The 23,255-nt window shown below is 37.8% G+C and overlaps 1 protein-coding gene across 6 annotated transcripts in view; it reads right to left on the minus strand.

The window, feature by feature from the left end:
- LMBR1 (limb development membrane protein 1) overlaps positions 1–23,255 on the minus strand; it is a 154,209-nt gene that overhangs the window by 100,459 nt on the left and 30,495 nt on the right. For 4 of the 6 annotated variants that reach the window (XM_060021194.1, XM_060021193.2, XM_060021192.1 and 1 more), the window contains exons 4-5: positions 20,937–21,076; positions 3,024–3,127 (exon numbers count right to left, since the gene is read on the minus strand). In XM_060021194.1, the coding sequence (XP_059877177.1) occupies positions 3,024–3,127; positions 20,937–21,076 (244 nt within the window). Of the gene's footprint in view, positions 1–3,023; positions 3,128–4,759; positions 5,138–18,903; positions 18,987–20,936; positions 21,077–23,255 lie in introns of those variants that run through there. The other 2 variants (XM_069541043.1, XM_060021197.2) reach the window with 2 other exon arrangements.

A 23,255-nucleotide genomic window follows, 5' to 3' on the forward strand; every position in this document is an offset into this window, starting at 1 on the left:
ACAGCCAAATAAATATATTTTTTAAAAATCCTTCGCCGTGTTTGGGAATTAACTGGATTGGTCATGTCAACTGCACCCTACAATCACTCAACACATCAGTCCCCTTTGAGACCATGAAATGTAGCTGGTGACCTTGAGGAATTCTGAGGAGGCTGACACAGTCAGAGATGTGCTTAGAAAAGGCATTCTTCTAATCATGTATAAAGAGACTAGAAGTAAACAGTTTAGAGGGAAGAACTGCTGTACAACTGTAGGTGCAAAATATTTTTACTTACCTTCTTATACCCCTCCTCAAGCTGATTCTCCCCTTTGACCTTAGTCTACAAGGGGGAACAGGAGAACAGTAAATCATGGGTTCTTGTGTCCGTTGTTTTTAATTCTAGAGATGGTGCTAACTCTGCTCCAACAGATTCAGCCAAGTCCCTGTTCTAGTTGGTTAGTTCACAGGAAGGGAGGGAAATAATTTGGAGACAAAGGGGTTTGTCCATATTGCACACTGCTTTTTAAAATAATTTATTTAACTAATAACTAGATTTTTATGAAAAGCATAAACTAGGTAGCACACCTTTAATACCAAACATGAAAATATATTTAACACTGAGCTTTACCAGTTGCTTTTGTACCTGATAAGATTACACATGAGACAGAGCTAGGGAGAGGGGAGCACCGTGCATGTTTAAAGCAAACATCAACATGGCAACGTTAGTGACATATGTTGAAACGCTCTGTTTAACAGAGCCAGGTGCGTGACTGATTCAGTATGGTGACATCTCTACCAAACAGTGTCTCGCATTGTGTGGTGCATGTACTCCTTTCCCTACTGACATATGTTGAAATTCTGACGTGTATTTATCTCTAAATATGCTTAAATAAAACAGTAGCTGCAAAAATTCTTTTCAAAACTCCTCTGCCAACTCCCTGTTGTCTAGAGCATAAAACCCAAACAATGTGGCAGAGGACTCAGGCCTCCGGGATCTGATCCTGACAAGGGGTCTCTCGCCATTCTCCATTCTACAGCTGAGCATCAGCCAGCCACTCCCTCAATTCAGGCAGAATCCAGGCCTTTGCTCAAGCCTCGAATGCTCACCTGCAAGTCTCAGCTCAAGTGCAGGCTAACCCCTCCCTGAAGCTTCCCCAGTTCTCCAGGCAAATCAAGACCTCCCCTCACAGCCACTCGTTGTATAAAAGTTCATCCACCACATGCTACTTGTTTTCGTCTCTGAGGTCATCCTCTCTTAATCCCTTGAAGGCAAGAACCTGTCTTTTCACTTCTGTACCCAGCAAGCTCCTTTAACAGCATAGTAATTACCACTTAGTAAGTGCCTAGTAAAACTCTGTCAAATGTGTGACTATCCATCAAAAGTCTCCAAAATTCCACAGAAATTGCTTTCTCAAGCGTCTCTGATGACCTTGCTTCTTCTCCATGCTCTTCCTTTTTGACCCCGTTCTGATGTCATGTTTTACATTTCACTCTCCTGAGCTCTGTCTGGGCGCCCAGGTCACACCCTCCTTGTTCTCCTACTATCTGGCGTCCCCACGCAAAGCCCTACCCTGCCCCTTCCTCTGCCCGCGCGTTGTGGTCCTTTCTCCTCCCTCCTCGTCGGTGCCTGGCCTGTCACCTACCTGGCTGGCTTTAACTGCCTCTCCACAGTGCTGATCGGTAAAGAACGTGCGCACTCTGGGGAGGTTAGAAGCAAGCCCTGGGTTTTAGTCCTAGTTTTGCAATGGTACATATGTGGTTCTTAGACAATTTAATAACATTATCTTTGGATCTCCATTTCCTCCTTATAAAAGGAGGGTTTGAACTAAATCCCTTTCAGCAGCAAAACTTCCTATCATTCTTCAAGAAATTATCAACAAAGAGTTTTTTAAACTGAAACTATGCAAGTCTTTCCCGTTACATGGATGACTTAAATAATTTACATACGTCATTATAAAAAAACAAACCTAATATATAAAAGCCAGTTTTCTCGGGGATTCCCTGGTGGCACAGTGGTTGAGAATCTGCCTGCTAATGCAGGGGACACGGGTTCGAGCCCTGGTCTGGGAGGATCCCACATGCTGCGGCGCAACTAGGCCCGTGAGCCACAACTACTAAGCCTGCGCCTCTGAAGCCTGTGCTCCGCAACAAGAGAGGCCGCGATAGTGAGAGGCCCGCGTACCGCGATAAAGAGTGGACCCCGCTTGCCACAACTAGAGAAAGCCCTCGCACAGAAACGAAGACCCAACACAGCAAAAATAAATTAACTCCTACCCCCAACATCTTCTAAAAAAAAGCCAGTTTTCTCAATGTACGTTTGACCGCCATACCCAACCATCCATTCTGATCTCAGTACATTCACTAAATATGAAACCAACCATCTATCACAATATGAATATGAATAACCATAACTAAAAATTAGAAAGGTACAATGTGTCTATAAACTGTAACACTAGAACTTATTTTGTCAGGTTTAAAAGTCACCCCAAAAGTACTAACTACTGAAATCTTCGCATTATATTCCAAACTTTTATAGCAAACAGCTCCACAAGCTATAAATGGAAATGCTGTTCCCTTCACTTTAAAATGCTCTATTCAAGGACAGAGGGAGTTACTACCACTGACAAGGTCTGGATTAACTGTTTAAGATGCTCTTGCAGACTGTCCTGTTTTGCCCACTTCTCACGCTCCCACATTCACCTAATATCAGTAAGTCACGGGATCCTGGGAATAAGAAAGGAATAATAGCTATTGTATCAGGTTTATTCATTCTACAAAAGAACACTCCACCAACTTTGCACATAGTATAAAATCATTCAAAGGTCAAAAGATGACTTCCTCCCTGTAGACATGTAAATAATTCAGTATGTAACATTGTTACCACTATTGTAAAAACATTATTAATATTAACAAGACATTATTATTAATTAAACTTCTTACATTCCAGTCAAATGGTTGTTTAAGCCTACTTTTTTCTAGTTCAATGTGAATGATATTTATTTCTTCATTTAAGAAATTTAATTCTAAAACATGATTCACTTACCCTTTTCAGGCCAGCAAAACCTTCTGATTCCAGAAAGAAAAAGGCAAAGGGCATCAACACAAATAGACAAAGGTTGGAAAAGAGAGAAGCAAGGTTCCACAAACCTGCGAGAAGGGTAACAAGACAAGAAAGATGAGTTTAGATACTGACAATCTTGTCGAAGACAATTACTGTGCTAACTTGTAATATCAGTCAAAGCTCTGTACTTTTTAATAGTAAAAATAAACATAAACTTGAATAGAGAGGCCTAACAAATGACCTAAACTTAGAAATCAGAAAAATAATTACATATTTCTATAAAATTTTTATAACTTTGTACCTTGTAACTATTGGGAAAAGCCAATACAGAAACCAATCATTTTTCCTCATGCTCTAAAATAAATTCACTAAACATATGACATATGCAGAGATCCAAAGACACAGCCTCTTCAGACATATCGGCACCTGAATATTTAAATTAGAGCCAGTAGCATTTATCGAGCACTTAATGAATGCCAGATACTCTACTAAACATTTTACATGAATAATCCTGTTTAATTTAAGCCTCATAAAAACCTGAAAAGTAATAATTAGCATTTATTGAGCCCTTATGTGCCAAGCACTATTCTAAGTGATTTACAGATATTATACAAACTCATTTACTCTTCATAGCAATCCCCCAGAATGACAGAGGCTGCTTATACAAAACCTGCCACGGCTGCAGAGCCTGCAAGTAGCTGCACTAATTCCTGGGATTTTTAAAAACCACTACATCGGAGAAGTTTTAGTAAGCAACCGCAAGTGGTAAAGAAAATGTAAGAGGGGCAAGCAAGCTCACATCACCTTGTTCCTTTCTGGCACATTCTGCACTCATAAAATCACAATAAAAAGCAACTTAGATGATAATAAGACTAGATTTTTAAAAGTACAGAACTTTAGGTATGTCACTGGGATAATATTTGGACCAACATCTCACTTTTTATAGGTAAAACACTTAACTTTAAAACTGATGGCTACAATCTTCATTAAAATTTACAAAATCAAGAATCGAAGATAAAAATTATGCTAAATACAAATTCAATGTACTACATACAATTATGATCCAATGCTTCTGAAAACAGGCAACTCACGTTCTTTCAACACCCTTATTTACAAGGCACTGTTCCATGCACTGGAGATGTAGTAACAACAGAGCACAAACCTCTGCCCTCACAGAGCTTCCTTTCCAGACACATGGAGACTACACACTGAGCTCTCAGGGAACCAAGGAACTAGTTCTCAACTGCCTTAGTTACAAATTAACATATGTTTCATAACTACCCTAAATCCTTTTTGGAACAGCATGGAATACAAACAAAAAGAATGAATGCAGGGCTTCCCTGGTGGCGCCGTGGTTGAGAGTCCGCCTGCCGATGCAAGGGACACAGGTTCGTGCCCCTGTCCGGGAGGATCCCACATGCCGCGGAGCGGCTAGGCCCGTGAGCCATGGCTGCTGAGCCTGCGCGTCCGGAGCCTGTGCTCCGCAACGGGAGAGGCCACAACAGTGAGAGGCCCGCGTACCGCAAAAATAAATAAATAAATAAAAATAGAAAATGTTCTAAAATACTTTTCAGTCTCTAAAAAAAAGATGCTAAACATCTTAACCCTTTTCTTCATTCAAAGGGGTTATAATTACAGCCAATTGTTGTATCGTGTTAATAACCAGGAAGAACACACAGGATGGTGGCCAAATGCACACACGGGACTTTCACACAGACCTGGGTTCGAGCCCCGTCTGCACTTCCATGTGACAACACTTCTAAGCCACAGGTTCTTCATCTATACAATGAGGCTGAGGATCATGTCTGTAGGTGGTGCTGAGAATTCAGTGAAATAATACTTGAACAACCATCATCACGCCTGTCACAAAATAAGCACTTAATGACTTTTTGCTTTTAATAACAGTAACACCTCCAGAGGCTACCAACACACAGTGCTAATTAGCCCCTGTACCAAAGTACCATACTTTCTGAGAACCCATGTTCACTTTGCAGAAAATCGCGACATATATAAAAAGTAAAAATATTAGTTTCTAAACAATCTGTTGAGTTATGTAATTGACATAAACTACAAACTGTACAGTTTCATAAACTGTGGCAGTTATGCCACCATAACCAGCAGAATATATGCATCGCCCCCAGCTTCCTCACACCATTCTATAACCAGTGTCTCCTGCCACTCCCTACCCCACCCCATTCTCCATCGGCCAGATTCTACACTTTATAAAAGACTGTATTCTCTAAAATTTTCTATAAATGGTAAGTGTAGTATGTACTCCTGTTTTCGTCTGGCTTCTGTCACCTAGCGCAATTCTCCTGAGATTTTTCAGCACTGTGGCAGTATCAGTCGTCTGTCCCTTCGTATCAGATTGAATCCAGTTACTGCACTGCATCCATCCATAGGCAAACTGCTACCTGGGTGTGGCTCTCACAACTAAAGCTGTTATGAACACTCACATGAGTCTTCGTATGGACACAGGCTTTCGTGTCGTTGGGGTAAATATGTGGGCATGCAATGTCTGGGTCATATAGTAGGTGTACGTTTAACATTTTAAGAAACTGCCAAAATGTTTTCCAAAGTGGGTGTATAATTTCACATTCCTACCAGCAGAATTCAAATCTCAGCCACATTTTGACAAAAAATGGTATAGGCAGTCTTTTCGGTTTCAGCCATTCTAATAGGTGTACAGTGGTATTTCATTACTGCTTTACTTTGCACTTCCCCAATGAATAATGACGTGAACATCTTCTCATGAACTTATGTGCCATCCATTTACACCTTCTTTGCTAAAATGTCTCTTCAAATCTGTTGCCCATTGTTTCACTGGGTTGTCTGTTTACTTACTGAGTATACTTTATATACTCTAAATACAAGTCTTTTATCAGGCATATGATTTACAGATATTTTCTCCTCCTTTGTGAATTGTTTTCTCATCCTCTTAACAGTATCTTTCAAAGAACAAAATGTCTTAATGTTGACGAAGTCCAAGTTATCAATGTTTTCTTTACGGATCATGCTTTAGCTATCTTACCCAAGAAATTATGGTCTAGTCCAGTGTCAAAGACTTTCTCCTACATTTCCTTTTTACAAGTGTTACAATTTTAGGATTTACATTTAGATCTACGATTCTTTCAAATTACTTTCTCTATATGGAGCCAGATATAGATTTAAGTTCATTTTTTACCTACGATTATCCAATTGCTCCAGTACCATTTGTTGAAAATAGCCTTTTCCGCCAAATAGCCTTTGCACCTTTGTTAAAAATAAATTTACAATATGTTTGGATATATTCCTGGACTCTCTATTCTGTTGAGTTTCTCTATCTTCCTGCTAATGCATACAGCACAGTATCGATTACTATGGCCTTAAAATAATCTTTGAGTTGGGTAGTCAGTCCTCCAATTTTGTTCTCTTTCATAGTTGTTTTGGCTAATATAAGTCGTTTGAATTCCCATCTAAAATCTTACATCAGCTTTTCAATTTCTACAAAAAACTCATCCTGGTATTTTGACTAAGATTGTGTTGAATCTATAGATCAATTTGGGGAGAACTAACATCTCTACAGGACTGTCTTCTAATCTATGAACACGGCACTTCTCTCCATTTATCACAGTATGCTTTAATTTTCCTCAGCAGCGTTTCCTAGTTTACAGTATACAGGTCTCGCACATCCCTAAGCATTTCACATTTTTGATTCTACTGTATATAAACGGCACTGGTTTTTATATCAATTTCCAGTTATCCATTGCTAGCATACAGAAATGCAATGGAGTTTTATATATTGATCTTGTATCTTTGCAACCTTGCAAAATTCACTTATTAGTTCTAATAGCTTTCCTATAATAGATTCCATCAGAATTTCTATATAGTCATATAATCTGTTAACAGAGAGTTTTACTTTTTCCTTTCCAATCTCAGTGTCCTTTATTCTTTAAAAATCCCCAGAACCATGTTGAATAGAAGTGGTAAGAGGGGATCTCAGGGAAAAAAGCATTCAGCTTTTCACTATTAAGTATGATGTTACCTGTAGGGTTTTCATAGATGCTCTTTATTAGGATGAGGGAACTCCCTTTCATGCCTAATTTGCTGAGAGATTTTATCAGGAATGGACATTGAATTCCGTCATATGCTTTTTCTGTGTATATTATGATGACCATATGAATTTTCTTTTTTAGTATGTGCATATGGTAAATTAAATTCATTGATTTTGTCAAAAGTCATGACGTATTACCCTTTTTATTTATTGTTATATTTGATTTGCTAAAATTTTGTTTAAAATTTATGCATCTATATTCATGAGGGATATTCTTCAATAGTTTTCATGTATGTCTGTCTGGTTTTGGTATCAGGGTAATGCTGGCCTCAGACTTAGGAAGTATTCCCTCATTTTCAATTTTCTTAAAAAGGCTGTGTAGAATTGGCATTATTTCTTCCTTAAATATTTGGGAGGACTGAAAATGAAGTCTTCTTAGCCTAGAGTTTTGTGAGAATGTTTGCAACATTTCCACAATGTCTGAGAGGGGTTCAGTAGTTTTTGCCTTTCAAAGAATTTTTCCATTTCTCTAAGTTCTTGAATTTATTGGCATAAAGGTGTTCATAATATGCACTATATGCTTTTAACAGCTGTAGAATCTGTAGTGATATCACATCTCTCATTCCTGATATTGATAACTGGTATCTTTTTTTTTCTGATCAATCTGGCTAAAGTCTTATCAATATTATTGATCCTCTCATTGATTTTCTCTACATTTTCTGTTTTTTATTTTGTTCCTTTCTCCTCTCATCTTTTTTTATTTCCCATCCTCTTACTTTGGGATTCATTTGCTCTCCTTTTTCTAGTTTCTTATGGTGGAAGATGTAGGAATTAATTTAAGATCTTTTTTTCTTTTCTAAAATAGGTATCTTTGTGCTATAAATTTTGGAATGTTTTATTTTCATTTTCATTGAGTTCAAAGTACTTTCAAATTTCCCTTTTGATTTCTTCTCTGACCTAAGAGTTATTGTGAAGTATGTTATTTAGATACCAAATACTTGAGGGATTTTCTAGATATGCTGCTGTCGCTGATTTCCCATTTAACTTCACTGTTGTTAGAGAGCATATCTTATATGACTTACAATACTGACACTTGTTTCATGGCACAGAATATGGTTTTCTTGGTAAATGTTCCCAGAGTACTTGAAAAGAATGTGCATTTCACTATTGTTGGGCTGAGTGTTCCGTAAATACAAATTAGGCCAAGTTAGTTAAGTGTTAAAAATCCTTAATTTTTTCCTGGCTACTTGTTCTATCAATTACTGAAAAGGGGATAGTGATATATCTGAATTGTGATTTTGACTATTAATCCTTTCATTTCTGTAAGTTTTTGCTTCATGTATTTAATAGGTATTTAATAAATGGTATTTTTTAGGTAGATAGGTAGATAATAGGTAACGTTTATTACTATGTTCTTTTGATGAATGAACACCTGCATCATTATGAAATGATCTTCTTTATGCCTGGTAACATTCCTTACCCTTTTCTGATAATAATATACCTATACCATCTTCCTTTTCATTAGAATTATTATAGTAAATCTTTTTGCTCCTATTGCTGTTAACCTATGTGTGTGTTTACATTTAAAGTGAGTTTCTGGGCTTCCCTGGTGGCGCAGTGGTTGAGAGTCCGCCTGCCGATGCAGGGGACGCGGGTTCGTGCCCCGGTCTGGGAGGATCCCACATGCCGCGGAGCGGCTGGGCCCGTGAGCCATGGCCGCTGAGCCTGCGCGTCCGGAGCCTGTGCTCCGCAACGGGAGAGGCCACAGCAGTGAGAGGCCCGCGTACCGCAAAAAAAAAAAACAAAAAGAGGTACTACAACACTTCATGTACAGCCTAAGAACCTTACAACAGTCTGTTGCCATTTCTCTCCTCCTGCCCTTGCATTATTGTTGTCACGTGCTTTCACTTGCACATTATAAAACTCACAATTTACTATTTTTTATTTAAAGAGCCAATTCTCTTTTAATAAGATTTATATGATATAGAAATACTCTTTTATATTTACCCTCAAATTCGCCACTTCTAGTGATCTTTGTTCCGTTTCACAGATCCAGATTTCTATCTTCTACCAATTTGCCTCTGCCTAAAGGATGTCCCTTATTTTTGGTAGTATAGGTCTGTGGTGATGAACTTTCACCTTTTGTATATCTGACACTGTCTTTATTTTGACTTTGTTTTGGAAAAATATTTTCACTGGATATAGAACTAGGTTGGTGGGGCTTTCTTTTTTCGGTACTTTAAAGATGTTGCTACCCTGCCATCTGGCTTGCATTTTTTTCCCACAAGAAATATGCTGGAATTCGCATCATTGCTCTTCTGTACTTTATGTCTTTTTCTCTGAATGCTTTTAAGATTTCGCCGTATCACTGGTTTTGACCAATCTGATGATGTATCTTGGCAGGTGTCCTGTCACTAGGGTTAGTTGAGCTTCTTGGATAAGAGGGTTTACAGTTTTCATCTAATCTTGAACTATTTCTGCCATCCGTTTTTCAAATATTTTTCTTAACCCTCTGTCTTTTAGGAACATCAATTATATCACTGATGCCCTGGTCAGTTTTTCAGTCATTTTTTTGTTTCTTTTTTAGACTGTTTTCTATTGCTATGTCTCAGAGTTCACTAATCTCTTCTGCAAAAATATCTAATTTGCTTTTATCCCATCCAATATATTTTCATGTCAGGTATTACAGGTTTCATCTCTAGAAGTTTATTTGGTTCTTTTTTTACATCTTTTATGTCTCAATATGTTCAGTTATGTTCAGTCTTTCCTCCAGCTTCTGGAACATATGAAATACTTACAAGAAATGTTTCAATGCTCTTGTCTACTGATTCTGAATCTGCGGCAACTGTAAGTTTTGACTGATTGTTCTCTTCATTATGGGCTGTATTTTCCTGCTTTGTACTCAGCTGGTCTCATGGTAGGCAGAGTGAACCCCCAAAGATATCCATGCCTTAATCCCTGGAATTGTTATACAGTATATTAGTGAATATGTTACAAGGTATATTAGTTTTCTGGGGCTTCTGTAACGAAGTACCGCAAACTGGGTGCCTTCAAACAACAGAAATTTATTCTCTCACAGTTGTGGAGGCTAGAAGTCCAAAATCAAGGTGCCAGCAGGACCATACTCCTTCTGGAGGTTCTAGGGAAGAATCCTTCCTTAGAGGTGGCTGCCTGTAACATGTGGCATTCCTGGGCTTGTAGATTCATCACTCCAATCTCTGCCTTTGTCTTCACATTCCTCCCCTGTGTATGTCTCTGTTTTATATTCTTATAAGGATACTAGTTATTGGACTAGGGCCCACCCTAATCCATTATGACCTTATTTTACTAATTATATCAGCAAAGATATTATTTCCAAATAAGGTTACGTTCTGAGGTTCTAAATGGACACGAATTTGGGGAAAACACTTTTCAACCCAACATACATGGCAAAAAAGGATGTTGCAGATATAATTAAGGCTATGGACCTTAATAAAGCGAGAGGGGGAAACCATCTTGGATTAGCCAGGTGGGTACAACCTAACCAAAGGAGCCCTTAAAAGCAGAGAATTTTCTCTAAGAGGAGTCAGAGATGCAGCAGAAGGGTAAGACAGGGAGGAACTGGACACAACTTTGCTGGAGGGGGCATCACATGGAAAACCTGAGAAAAGAGGCAGACAGCCTATAGGGCAAAGATTGGCACCTGACTAACAGCTAGCAAGGAAATGGGGGCCTGTCTTACAACCACAAAGAACCAAATTCAGCCAACAACCTGAATGAGCTTCGAAGCAAATTCTTCCCCAGAGCCTCCAATAAAGAAAACAAATCTGTGAAAACCTTAATCTCAGCCCATGAGACCCTAAGCTGAGGGCCTTTTGTTTGTTTACCAAAAAGAGAACATCAGTTTCATAAGATTTTACTAAGGGAAATGTTTTAAACTGAGAATATGACAGCCCATTAATTCTACCCATCTGTGTAAAACAAAATGCTTAGTTGAGTTTCTGACCAGTTTGTCAGAACTAACTAACTAACTAAACAGAACTATCACTTCTACATTTGTTTATATTTTTGTGTACGTGTACACCCAAGCCTTACGATACCAAAACATCTTTCAAATACAGAAAGGTTTTAACAAATCCAACTTCAATAAAATATTAAATGTATTCTGTGTACTTAGTGCACAACAAGGGATTCACACTGTGAAGATGTGGCAGCAGATGTCTAAGTGAGGGGCACTTTATGTCTGATCAGCCTGGGTTTGCAACTATCAGCTATACGTGACCTGGAAAAGGGACTTCAACTCTGTCGTCCTGTTTCCTCATGTATAAAATGGGCTATAACATATCTCATAGATCACGTGTGAACAGCAGAAGAGAAATAACATACAAAAATGTTAAATTAATGTCAGTGCCTCTCCCTGCCCTGTCTCAACATCATGCAAATGGTCCAAAACCCTGTAAAACTCCAATGCACATCAGCAATCAGACCAGATAGACAAAAAGGTGATATGAGTTACAGCTAAAATTAGGTTTCAGCCCTTTCCTTAAAGAATGATTCTCATTAATTACACCAAAAAAAACTTACATAACAACAATCTGTATACTTATATGACATGAAAAATATATGAGAACAATGACAAAAAATAGGCACAGAAAATAAATTGCAAAGAAATATACCAAATTATTAACAGTGTGAATGTAGTGGAATTACGGATGATTTTTTCTTCCCACTGGCCTACATATTCTAAGTTTTCTATAAGGAGCACATAAAGACACAAATTTAAACTCCTTTGTGAAACTCAAAATCCTTCACCTCACTATGTCATATAACTTCCCCACAAAATGCCTAAGAAAAGGCAGAGCACGGCAAAGCTTAATTGAGGTGGAGATGCTAGCTGGGCCCCTCATCAGCCACAGATCTCAGCTTATTTATTTTCTAGCCGCACTAAGCACAATTCATATTGTAGCCTCTGCAAAATCACAAATTATCGCTATCGCGTGGCAGGGGGCTTCAAACATTGCTCTTAAATAGTTGCAACCATGAATACAAACCCCTGAATGCTTCATTATAATTTTATAATTGGAGGAAAAAAATTTACTTAGGTTTTGAAATTTGAAACAATCAATTATCATCCATGGTAAAAAACAGGCTTTATTATTGTTATTGAGCTCTAAATATACATACTTCCAGAATTTATCTTTCTAATCATATGTGTCCCTTTCATGTAGTGAAAAATACAAATTCAAATTCTTCTCTGGAAATAAAAAGTTAAAAAACAAAGTCTGCCTTAGGCAAAAGATCACAAATCAGTAAACGTATCTATTCTGACTAACCAACCTACTTAAAATGAAGATAGTTATGAAAATTTATATAAAGAAATCTTTATCAACAGATATTATCAAGCAGCAATCTGCTGAACAAGTGAAGAAAATGATCAGGATGATCACAAAGATTCTGAACAACGACTCATTTAAGTTTGCAATGAAATTAGATACCTTCTTTTATATACTGAACTTTATATATAATACATACAATTTAAAATTTTTTTTGATTTTCCCCACTTCCCTTTTTCCAGGAGATTCAACATTACTGCTGATGGTCTTATCAACCACAATTGCAAAAAGAGATGTAACCTCCACCATATTTACTTTTGCAAGAAAAATTCACTTAACACAAAGAATCTGAGAGTTAACATACTACGTAACAGTATAATCATCTATGTAAATAACCAGCTTTTTTCAGTCTAAATAATTCAATGCAAAAAATTAAGTTTTATTAGCCAGAATATGTGTGAAAGCTTCAGACTCAGCTTATGCTAATTTAATTATCAAGTTTGCAACATATAAGAAGGTTAAAGTTACTATGAGAAGAACATTTAATATATAGAAAAATAATAAAGCTACTGTACACTCCTAAGTTGCCATTTTATTCTTGGAAACTGTGTACAACTTAGTAAGTTTCCAGCATTTTGCAAACATACATCAGACATACACACATAAATATTCCTTAAGAATATTCTACAGTTTTGATAAAAACATTCCAAAATTAAAAATTAGAGCTAATACACATAAATACATACTACCACCACTTTTATTATATTATATATTATTAATTTGTAAAATAAAAAGAAATGTTAGCTAAATTTCTCTACTTCAGAAAGCTAAAATTATGTGCTCTCCGACATGGTAGTAGAACCCTAAAAATTCAGAAACCCTGTAGTTTATCTAAATCAGCTTCAATGACAATCTTTTTGAAAGATATTCAGTGTCTATCCCCAAAAGAGGTATGTAAACTTAAAAGTTATTTAATAATCCCAGAATGATTCGGCTAAAACCCAAGCAAACCCAACTGAACTGCCAGATCCCCAATGGATGCATTACCTTCTAGCGCCATCTGCTGGAGTCACAAAATATTTCAATACAACATACAACACTAGGAAGCAAATAATCTATCACTTTTTAACCACACAGACAAAAAACTTCATGAACTTAAATAAGAAAATTAATCCAAGTTCAGCCATATTCAATAATTTCCAAAATAACAAAACTAAGTTAAAACCAGTATTTCACTGGAATTAAGGATCTAATCCAATTGTCAAAAAGTGACATATAATTTTTAAAATGCTATGAAGAAAGCATAAACTTTAAAGGAAAGACTGCAAGTTTGCTTTTGAATAGTGAGTATTGTGAGAACTTCAGAATTAAAATAGCTTTTGGTTATGCACTTAGACGGGGAAAAAACCAAAAAGAACGATTTTAGCAATAAGCTATTAAATTTTTAAAGTTTTTTCTTATAACAAAAAAGCAGTACACATCTACTATAGAAATATTATACAAGGCAAGCGCCAAAACAAACTTCGTTAATATAAATTTTTTATATCATATAATCCCACCACCCAGAGAAAAACATTTTTTTCGACATTTTTCTATATCAACAAATACTCATCTACACCATCATCATCATCATCATCTATAATGGTCAAAAAAGCATTCCACTGTTTGGATCTACCAAAATTTAATTAAGCAAATTTCCTACGTAGACTGTTTTTTATTTTTACTATTATAAACAATAAATATGCAGTAACTATAGTGATGCACATTATAACAAATCACTGAACTATTGAGGCCAATTAACTAGAAATTGTTAGTAACATTTAATTAACAATGGTTCCTTAAAATATCCTAAGAACTGACTTTTGATTTAATATTTATACATAAGTAAACATAATACTTAGTTTTCATTTTTTTAAGTTTAATTGCTTATAGTCTAAAAGTTCGAATTTTCTGACCTTCTGTGGGACTTGAAAATGTATAAAACAAAGATGGATTTTGTACTGTTCCTTCATCATGTCCAAAACAGCATATTGGCTATTCATGTTGACGAATCAAAATAAAGCACACACACCTTGCAAAGTCAAGGCAGATTCCCTGTGGTTGTCTTTTAACAGGCTGAATCTTAAAACGGGCAATCATGTTCTAAGTGTGTGTCTCTGTCTGGTCACAAGTGAGTATGGACAGCTTAGCAAAAACTGGGCCCCACTCAGAGAAAATACCTCAAAAACTGAAGAATTATTTCCTTATTTTATTTAAGGCTACAACTTAATTATACCCCAAGACGTATCGGTTTCCTTTTTATATTAATTTTAAACTCACATACATAAAATTGCCATTTTAAAATGAATAATTCAGTGGCATTAGTGCATTCGCAACGTTGTGCAACCACTACCTTTATCTAGTTCCAAAACATTCTCATCACTCAAAAAGGAAAACCCATTAAGCAGGTGAATCATGATTTTTTAATTTATGGAACTAAAGAGTTCCATATGTTTTTAACAGTAGTCAAGATACAGAAAGTGAATACTTTCTTTTTTCTGTCAATTTTTTATGCTTTTTCTATTTTAATTCTAATAATAAATTATAATAATAAAAATAACAATACAAATTTTAGCCATCATTTTAATTTGCCATATCTGCCCCTTCTGTATCATCCTATAATAAACTATATTATTATTTATTAATGTAATTTATTAATTCTAGCCCAGAGAAGTGAAGTGGCATTCCAAGGTAATATAGTTAACACATAACATTTCAAACACATGTCCAAGATCCAAACACTGTACTTAAGCCAAACTGAATATATTTACACATACCAAAGCATTATTGACACATATTTTAGCATCTAATCCTCATGTGAGTCACACATTAACGGCACAATCGTTCCATATTGATAATTTTTAGAATAAGCCATTAAATTGCTTTTCAAAGTAAGTCTACTTTTACCAAAGTATTCCTAATGATACAATTAATAACTATTACTCATCCAATCAATGAATCGTTATTGAACATTTTCAGTGTACAAGAACTGGGACAGGTGCCTCATGGGAGATTAAGAGAATTTAAGACATGTTCCCAGTCCTCAAAGACTTTAGCACAAATTCACAAAACATATCTGGCTCTGAACTGACACTATCTCCAGGGGACCCAAAACATCACCCCAGTCAGAGCAGGGGCTTGTGGAGGTCAGGTGGTCAGGAGAGTTTCAGCTCAGGTCTCACACGTCTCACAGTGGGTCCCTGAACCTGTTCTGGGTTCTTTCCCTAGCTCTGGAATGCACAATTGGAATGGATACGCTCAAAAGCAGGCAGAATCCCCACAATGGTTCCCTGACCTGTGGAGAAAGGGCTATTATAGTAAGAAAGGCCAAACAGAGGCCACTAGAACTGCCTCTAACTAGGAAAATAGTAACCCCAAAGAAATTCCACATTCCTGAAGGTAATGCAGGGATTAGTGCAGCCATCAAGGACTTGAAAGATGAGGGGTAGTGATTCCCACATCCCCAAGAAAGACGGATCCTGAAGAATGACAGTGGATTCTCGTAAGCTTAACCAGGTGGTGACTCTAATTGTAGCTGCCGCAGCAGACTTGGTTTCGTTGCTAGGGTAAATGAACACATCTCCTGGTACCTGGTATGCGGCTACTGATGTGACAAATGCTTTTTTTTCTCCATCCCTGTCCATAAGGCCCACCAGAAGCATTTTGCTTCCAGCTGGCAAGGCAAGCAATACACCTTCACTGTCCTAACTCAGGGATATACCACCCCTCTGGACCTATGTCACAATTTAGTTTGCAGGGATCTTGATCACCATTCCCTTCCAGAAGATTGCACGTCGCTCCACTACACTGATGACAGTATGCTAATGAGACCGAGTGAGTGAGAAGTAGCCACCACTCTAATCGGTAAGACATTTTCATATCAGAGGGTGGGAAATAAATGTAACAAAAATTCAGGAGCCTTCTATTTCAGTGAATTTTCTAGGGATCCAGTGGTGTGGGCCATGTCAAGATATTCCTTCTAAGGACTGCTGCATCTGGCCTCTCCTACAACCAAAACAGAGGCACAATGCTCAGTGGGCTTCTTCGAATTTGGGAGGCAACATATTCCTCACTTGGTTGTGTTATTCTAGCCCATTTACTGAGTGACCCAAAAAGCTGCTGGTTTTGAGTGGGGCCCAGAACAAGAGAAGGCTTTGCAGCTCTGCAGCTCCAGGCAGCTATGCTAGCTGCTCCGCCCTTGGCCTTATGATCCAGTAGATCCAATGGTGCCGGGAGCATCGGCAGCAGAGAGTATGCAGTTCGGAGCCTTTGGCAGCCCCTAGAGGTGAATCACAGCAAAGGCTCTTAGGATTTCGGAGCAAAGCCCTGTCATCCCCTGCAGTTAACTACCTTCCTTCTGAGAAACAGCTATTGGTTTGCTGTTGGGCCTTAGCAGAGGCTTGACCATGGGCCACCAAGCTACCATGCGACCTGAGCTGCCCATCATGAGATGGTGTTATCTTTATCCGGCCCACCAAGCCACAATGTGGGCGTGCACAGCAACATCCCAAAGTCAGATGGAGGTGGTATATACATGATCACACCCAAGCGGGCCCGCAGGCACAAGTAAGTCACATGAAGAAGTGGCCCTGGGACTTCCCTGGCGGTCCAGTGGTTAAAACTTCACCTTCCAATGCAAGGGATGTGGGTTCGATCCCTGGTCGGGGAGCTAAGATCCCACATGCCTCACGGACAAAAAAACAAAATATAAAACAGAAGCAATATGGTAACAAATTCAATAAAGACTTAAAAAAAATTAAAAAAAAAAAAAAGTGGCCCAGATACCCACGGTCCCCACTCCTGCTGCTCTGCTTTATCTCCCCTGGCCTCGTGGGGATTCCTCCGGATCAGCTGGCAGAGGAAGGGAAGTCTGGGCCTGACTCACAGACGGTTCTGCACAATATGCAGACACCGCCCCCAAGTGGACAGCTGCAGCACTACAGCCCTCCTTGGGACATCTCCAAAGGACAGTGGTGAACGGGAATCCTCCCGGTGGACAGGACTTTGCTTGGAAAAATGGCCAGACATGCAATTATATATTCATATTTGCCAATGGCTTGGCTGGATGGCTGGGGACTTGGAAGGAACATGATTGGAAAATTGGTAACAAGAAAATTTGGAGAAGAGGTATGCAGATAGACCACTCAAAATGGGAAAAAAGAAAAAGGTGAAGATATTTGTATCCCATGTGACTGCTCATTAAAGGGGGACCTCAGCAGAGGATTTTAATATTAAAGTGGATAGAGTTAGCTTATCCTAGTTCTACAGATACCAGTCAACCTCTTTTCCAAGCCACCCCTGTAATCACCCAATGAGCTCATGAAAAAAGTGGCCATGGTGGCAGGGATGGAGGTTATGCATAGGCTCAGCGACACAGACTTACACTCTCCAAAGCTGACCTGGCTACTGTCACCACTGAGGCCTTCAAACTCATACTAGAACTATATCCCATGGGCTCTCCTGGGTCTCCATTATGACAGTTTGGCCCCATTAATTGTTATAATTTTTTAAAAGCAAAGAAGCAAGCATATCTGAGGTTGACAAGTCTTCAACCCCAAGACAACCTGAGGAAATAAACACACCCTTGGATGCCATCCACAAGGTTAAAAAAAAAAACTATGAATTCAGAAGAGAAAGATAAATAGGAAGCTTTACGAAATTCACTACATGCAGTAAAGGATACAGATCTACCAAAAAATTAGAAGCAGAAACAAAGTCAGGGGTCATAAAACCCTCAAGAACAATGTCCAGAGCTGACGGCTTAGGCTTCCCAAGACCGATTTCTGAGAATACATCTAGAAGCAATGATATAACTAAGAGGGCTCTTCCTCTAGCTCCCCAACTTTCAGCTGATGTGGTTCCCTGGAGGTTAAAGTTATTGTTTATAGTTTATCTACTCACTCAACAGATGTTTACTGGGCTACCACTATGTGGGAAGCACTGTTCCAAGCCCTGATTTATAAACAAGGTACAATGCGTGAGCTTACACCCCTTAACATTATAATGAGAAAGACAACCAACACAAACAAATACATTTACTTCCAAGGTTAATGCCGCCAGCATTAAATAGATAGCATGTCATATACTGGTAGCTCTCACTTCCAGTCCATAAACAGAATAAAAGAAATGGCTCTGATTTAGAGTATTTGAAGGTCATTAAGTATATCATACAATTTCTTTTTAGTAAAACTGGAAACAAAGGCCAGGTCACTCATAATACTAGTTAGCCTGGCCTGAGACCGCCTGCACTGCTAGTGAAAACACCTGGAGCTCAACCCTCAAAAACGTATGCCCACAGAACCCAGAGCCTTACAGAAAGCTAGGGCCAGAGGGAATAGTCTTCGACAAACGTTTCAGACAACATATGCAAAAAACATTTGTAAATCATATATTATCTATGTATAGGTTAATAACACACAGCACTGTCACCTAAAAATAATTCACCAGAAAAATCCTGATAAATATATTTTCAACTCACCATTACTTTCCAGGTTGTTTCCTGCCTTTCATAGCGACTTTTCAGCAGATGGCTTACTTTCTGCGTCAATTTCAGTAAAAACCTTAATTTGCTTGAGTTTTTCAATTGCTAAACAACAAAAATGCAGTAATTTCTCTTTATTCACTTAATAATTAGTCCTAAGTTTTACTGAATTCATTGGGTCTTCAGAGCATCAATGACTCTGAAGCCTGAAAGAAACCACAAGCCCAGTGTAAAGTATGTGATAGACTAATATGTTAAAATTCTTCTTGTCAAGAAACAGGATAAGCAGTATTAAAGGACAATTGGGAAGGAAATGTTTGCAATTAACCTGATAGATAGCTAATACTTAAAAACACTGCAAAAATGGGCAAAGAAATACAGGGAGGCAATTTACTAAAAAATAAATACAAATGACCTATAAATGTGCTTTGTAAATGTCCACCCTCACTAGTAATTAAAGAAATGTAAATTTAAAAACGGAAATTTCTCATCTATTGAATTGGTAGGTTTTTTTTAACTAACGCCCAAAATTGGTGAAGATACATTTTGGGAATAGAGACGCTCACACACTACATGAAAGTGGAACTGCTAGCAAAAATCAGACAGTTTTTCTGAGGAATAATTGAGAAATATCTTTTCAAAAACCTTTAAAGTATGCTTACTGGGAAAGTAAACTGCAGAAATTTGTCCTAAAGACAAACATTTATTTGTAAAGATGTACAATATAGCTTTTTAAACTAAAAGACTGGGAACAATTCATGATTATAATGGCTCTAGGCAATATTGTAAATAGCACAGAAAAGTACTTCAGGCATGGAAACCTCCCCACTATATGATGATGGCTGCAAAGACAAATCGACAGTGAGTACAGTAGGGTTCCATTTCACTATTTATTTGATTATGTGTTCACATGTGCACTCACACAACATTGAAGGGTTTACGTCACAGTATCCACAGTAGTTCTCTGGGTTGTAGGACTGTGAGTAATAGTAATTTTCTTCACTGTAAATTTTGTTTTCCAAATTTTCTACAGCAAACATGTATTTCTTTAAACACACACAAATGGGTAAGAAAAAAGGTAGTTATCTGTATAAACTCCAGATGGATTAAACAGTTAAGTGTAAACAAAACCATTTTTAAAAGAACAAGAAAAAAAAAGGAGTATTTGTCACATCTCAGGAAGGGAAAGGATCTCCTAAACACAAAAAGAGAGAAATCAAAGGAAGAAAAAGACTGGACAACATAAAAATGCAAAAATTCTGTAACCAAAAAAAAAACAAAATTAAAAAGTAAACTAACAACTAGAAAAACATATTTACAAAAATCTGATAAATAGCTGATGTATTTCACATATAAAGAGATAACATAATTCAATATGAAAAAAGTGGGCAAAAGACAATGAAACATATAAAAAAGATATGTGTACTCGATTTTTTAATTTATTTTATAAATTAAAATTAAAATGTCCTACCTCACTAAAAATGTCCAGAAAATGACAGAGCCAAGATTGGAATTCAGGTCTATTTTGCTTCAAGGCAATATACCATGTTGCCAAAATAAGTCATTACTTTTTTAAACCACATTAATTTTAAAGTTTGTCCATGACAAAAGAGTTTTCCCCCTTCTATCATGCATTTTGAAATGACTAAAGAAATAAATAAATGAAATGACTAACAGCAAATAAATAAAATAGAAACTATGGTGGGTTTTTTTTTAGATCCTAAATGGAGGTTGAGTTCTTCTGACATATCCAGATAAACCAAAATTCTCTTGCTAAATATTTAAATGAAACCGTATTTATCAAAATCACAGTCAGTATAGAAACTGCTTCTTATAGAAAAGCATTTCACAACTAACTACGAATAGGAATAGTAAGTAAAATCTGGTTTTCTGATTTTATTAAAGACTCAAATGGTTTACTGAAGGAAGATGCCAATTATTAAAGAAACTAAGAAAAGGAAAAAATTTAAATATAGTACAGTAGAAAATTAAAACATTAATTGTGATTATATTAAGCAATATATACTAACCATGAATCAGGGAGCCATTTAGCCACTGAATATAGTAGTTTTGAGGAAAAGAAAGCAGGATTTCATTGCTGATTATTGAGAAGGGTAAAAGCAAAACGGCCCCAGCTGAAACTGCTAGAGTGAACGTGCTCAGAAACAACCTGGAAGAGAAGAGCATCATTGTCACCAGTGGTTGGAAAACGCAAAGAATACGGGAGTAATTCAAAAAGAATAGAATCAAAACTCTTAAATTTTTTAAATCCAAAAAGAATTACATATGCATTTCATTGAGTATATGTAGTTGGAAGACAAGTGATATACGTATGGTCCTGGAAGTTAAACTAGACCAACTCTAAAACTTACTCTGTGAAAAAACCATTAAGTCTAAAGAGTCGGCCTAAAGCAGACATAAACTAGAGACAGAATACTTTGCACATTTTACGAAGAATAAATTGTAGTCTCATTCCTATTTTAAATTTAAGTATTTATTTCACAATTGCATTTAATTAACAACTATGGCAATATATGCTAACAGCAACACAAAAACCGGCTCAGTTGAAAAAATGCTTGTGAACACAGTATGAAAAAAGACTTACGTGAAAATGGTTATTTCAGGAAGAAGAAACTTACAAACCTATTGGTCTACCATCTCTTAAAATGGGTAAAGGTTAAATAAACTATATAGTAAACTGTAGGCAACTATTAGAATTATACATTAAACAATATTTAAAACACAATTTTGTCATTTTTTGAAATGAGATATCTCTAATATGTACTAATATGGAAAGATGTCTAAAATAAATTAAAAATAAAAACACGAAGAAAAGCATGGACAATAAATATAAAACATGCTCTCCCCCCGCCCCCCCCCCCCACAAAGTGCATAATTACACACAGGAAAATAGAGGTACATTTAAAAATCTAGCATAGGGCTTCCCTGGTGGCGCAGTCGTTGAGAGTCCACCTGCCGATGCAGGGGACACGGGTTCGTGCGCCAGTCTGGGAAGATCCCACATGCCGTGGAGCGGCTGGGCCCGTGCGCCATGGCCGCTGGGCCTGCACGTCCAGAGCCTGTGCTCCGCAACGGGAGAGGCCACAACAGTGAGAGGCCCGCATACCGCAAAAAAAAAAAAAAAATCTAGCATAATATATAACAATTCCTAGGAGAGTGGGACTACAGGGTGCTTTCTCTTTCTCAGTTACACGTCTGAAATGTCTAAAGTTTTATACCTAATTTTTTAAAGATTATTTTAAAAGACTAAAATGGCAAAGGAAAAGGAAACCTCACTGACATTAGAGATGAAACCTTAATTTAATATTCATTCCATTAAATTTAATGTAGAAAGAACGTGAAAATACATGTAAGAAGATATAAGGAAAAATGATACTAAACGCTCAAAATACACATCTAATAGAGTAACTTTGAGGCCAATGCCATCTTGTGGCAACCAACAGAAGCGTTTTCCTACTTAAAAGCTGAAAATAACCATGAAACCTCCCGTGGTCAGTAAATCACTAGTAAATTTTTTAATGTAGACCATATGATACACACCAAAAATACAATTCAGTTCAGACACAGAAAAAGCCTTACAAACGGGTTTTGCTGAACGGGACAACACGTTTCCTGGGAAAAACAGAGACACACCCTCGCCCCAGGCCCACTGCCATCTCCAGCACTTACCCACCAGTGCCTCAAGCAACCTTCGTTTCTGTCCTCGTAAGTCTGTCGCTACCATTCCTTCCTTCTTCAAACAGGAAAATTAAGACCACATCCACGATCTCCCCATGCCAGGTCCCGCACAGCTCTCCCAATTTGCCCTTCCAGGCTCCTCTGGCCACAACAGATTCCCACATACAGGCAGGCTTATCTAACCTCCTTGTACCCCCAGCATGAATGGGTTTTCTGGCTCCGTGTCCTGGGCACAGTCGGCCCTCTCCCTCGGGTCCCCTCTGCGTCATCTGCCCCGTGAAGCACTCCTCAGCGGCTCCCTTCTCACTCCTCTCCGTAAAGTCAGTCCCTCCTCTCTTGGTGCTCATGACACTGACTCGCACGCAGCAGTGAAGGCTAACCATGGCTTCCAGGTCTAAAGCTGGCAGATGTAATCTGACCAAGGAGTAAGCTTATGAGGGCAAACAGATGAAGTTTTGAAATCAAAAGTGACCCAGAAAATCCTAAATATATATGGTCACTGTAAATATAATACTGGATCTTACGTCAAAAACCTTCTAGGGACTTCCCTCGTAGTGCAAGTGGTTAAGAATCCGCCTGCCAATGCGGGGGACACAGGTTCGAGCCCTGGTCCAGGAAGATCCCACACGCCACGGATCAACTAAGCCTGT

This window comes from Delphinus delphis, chromosome 9 (assembly GCF_949987515.2).
Source record: "Delphinus delphis chromosome 9, mDelDel1.2, whole genome shotgun sequence".
Lineage (NCBI taxonomy): Eukaryota > Metazoa > Chordata > Mammalia > Artiodactyla > Delphinidae > Delphinus > Delphinus delphis.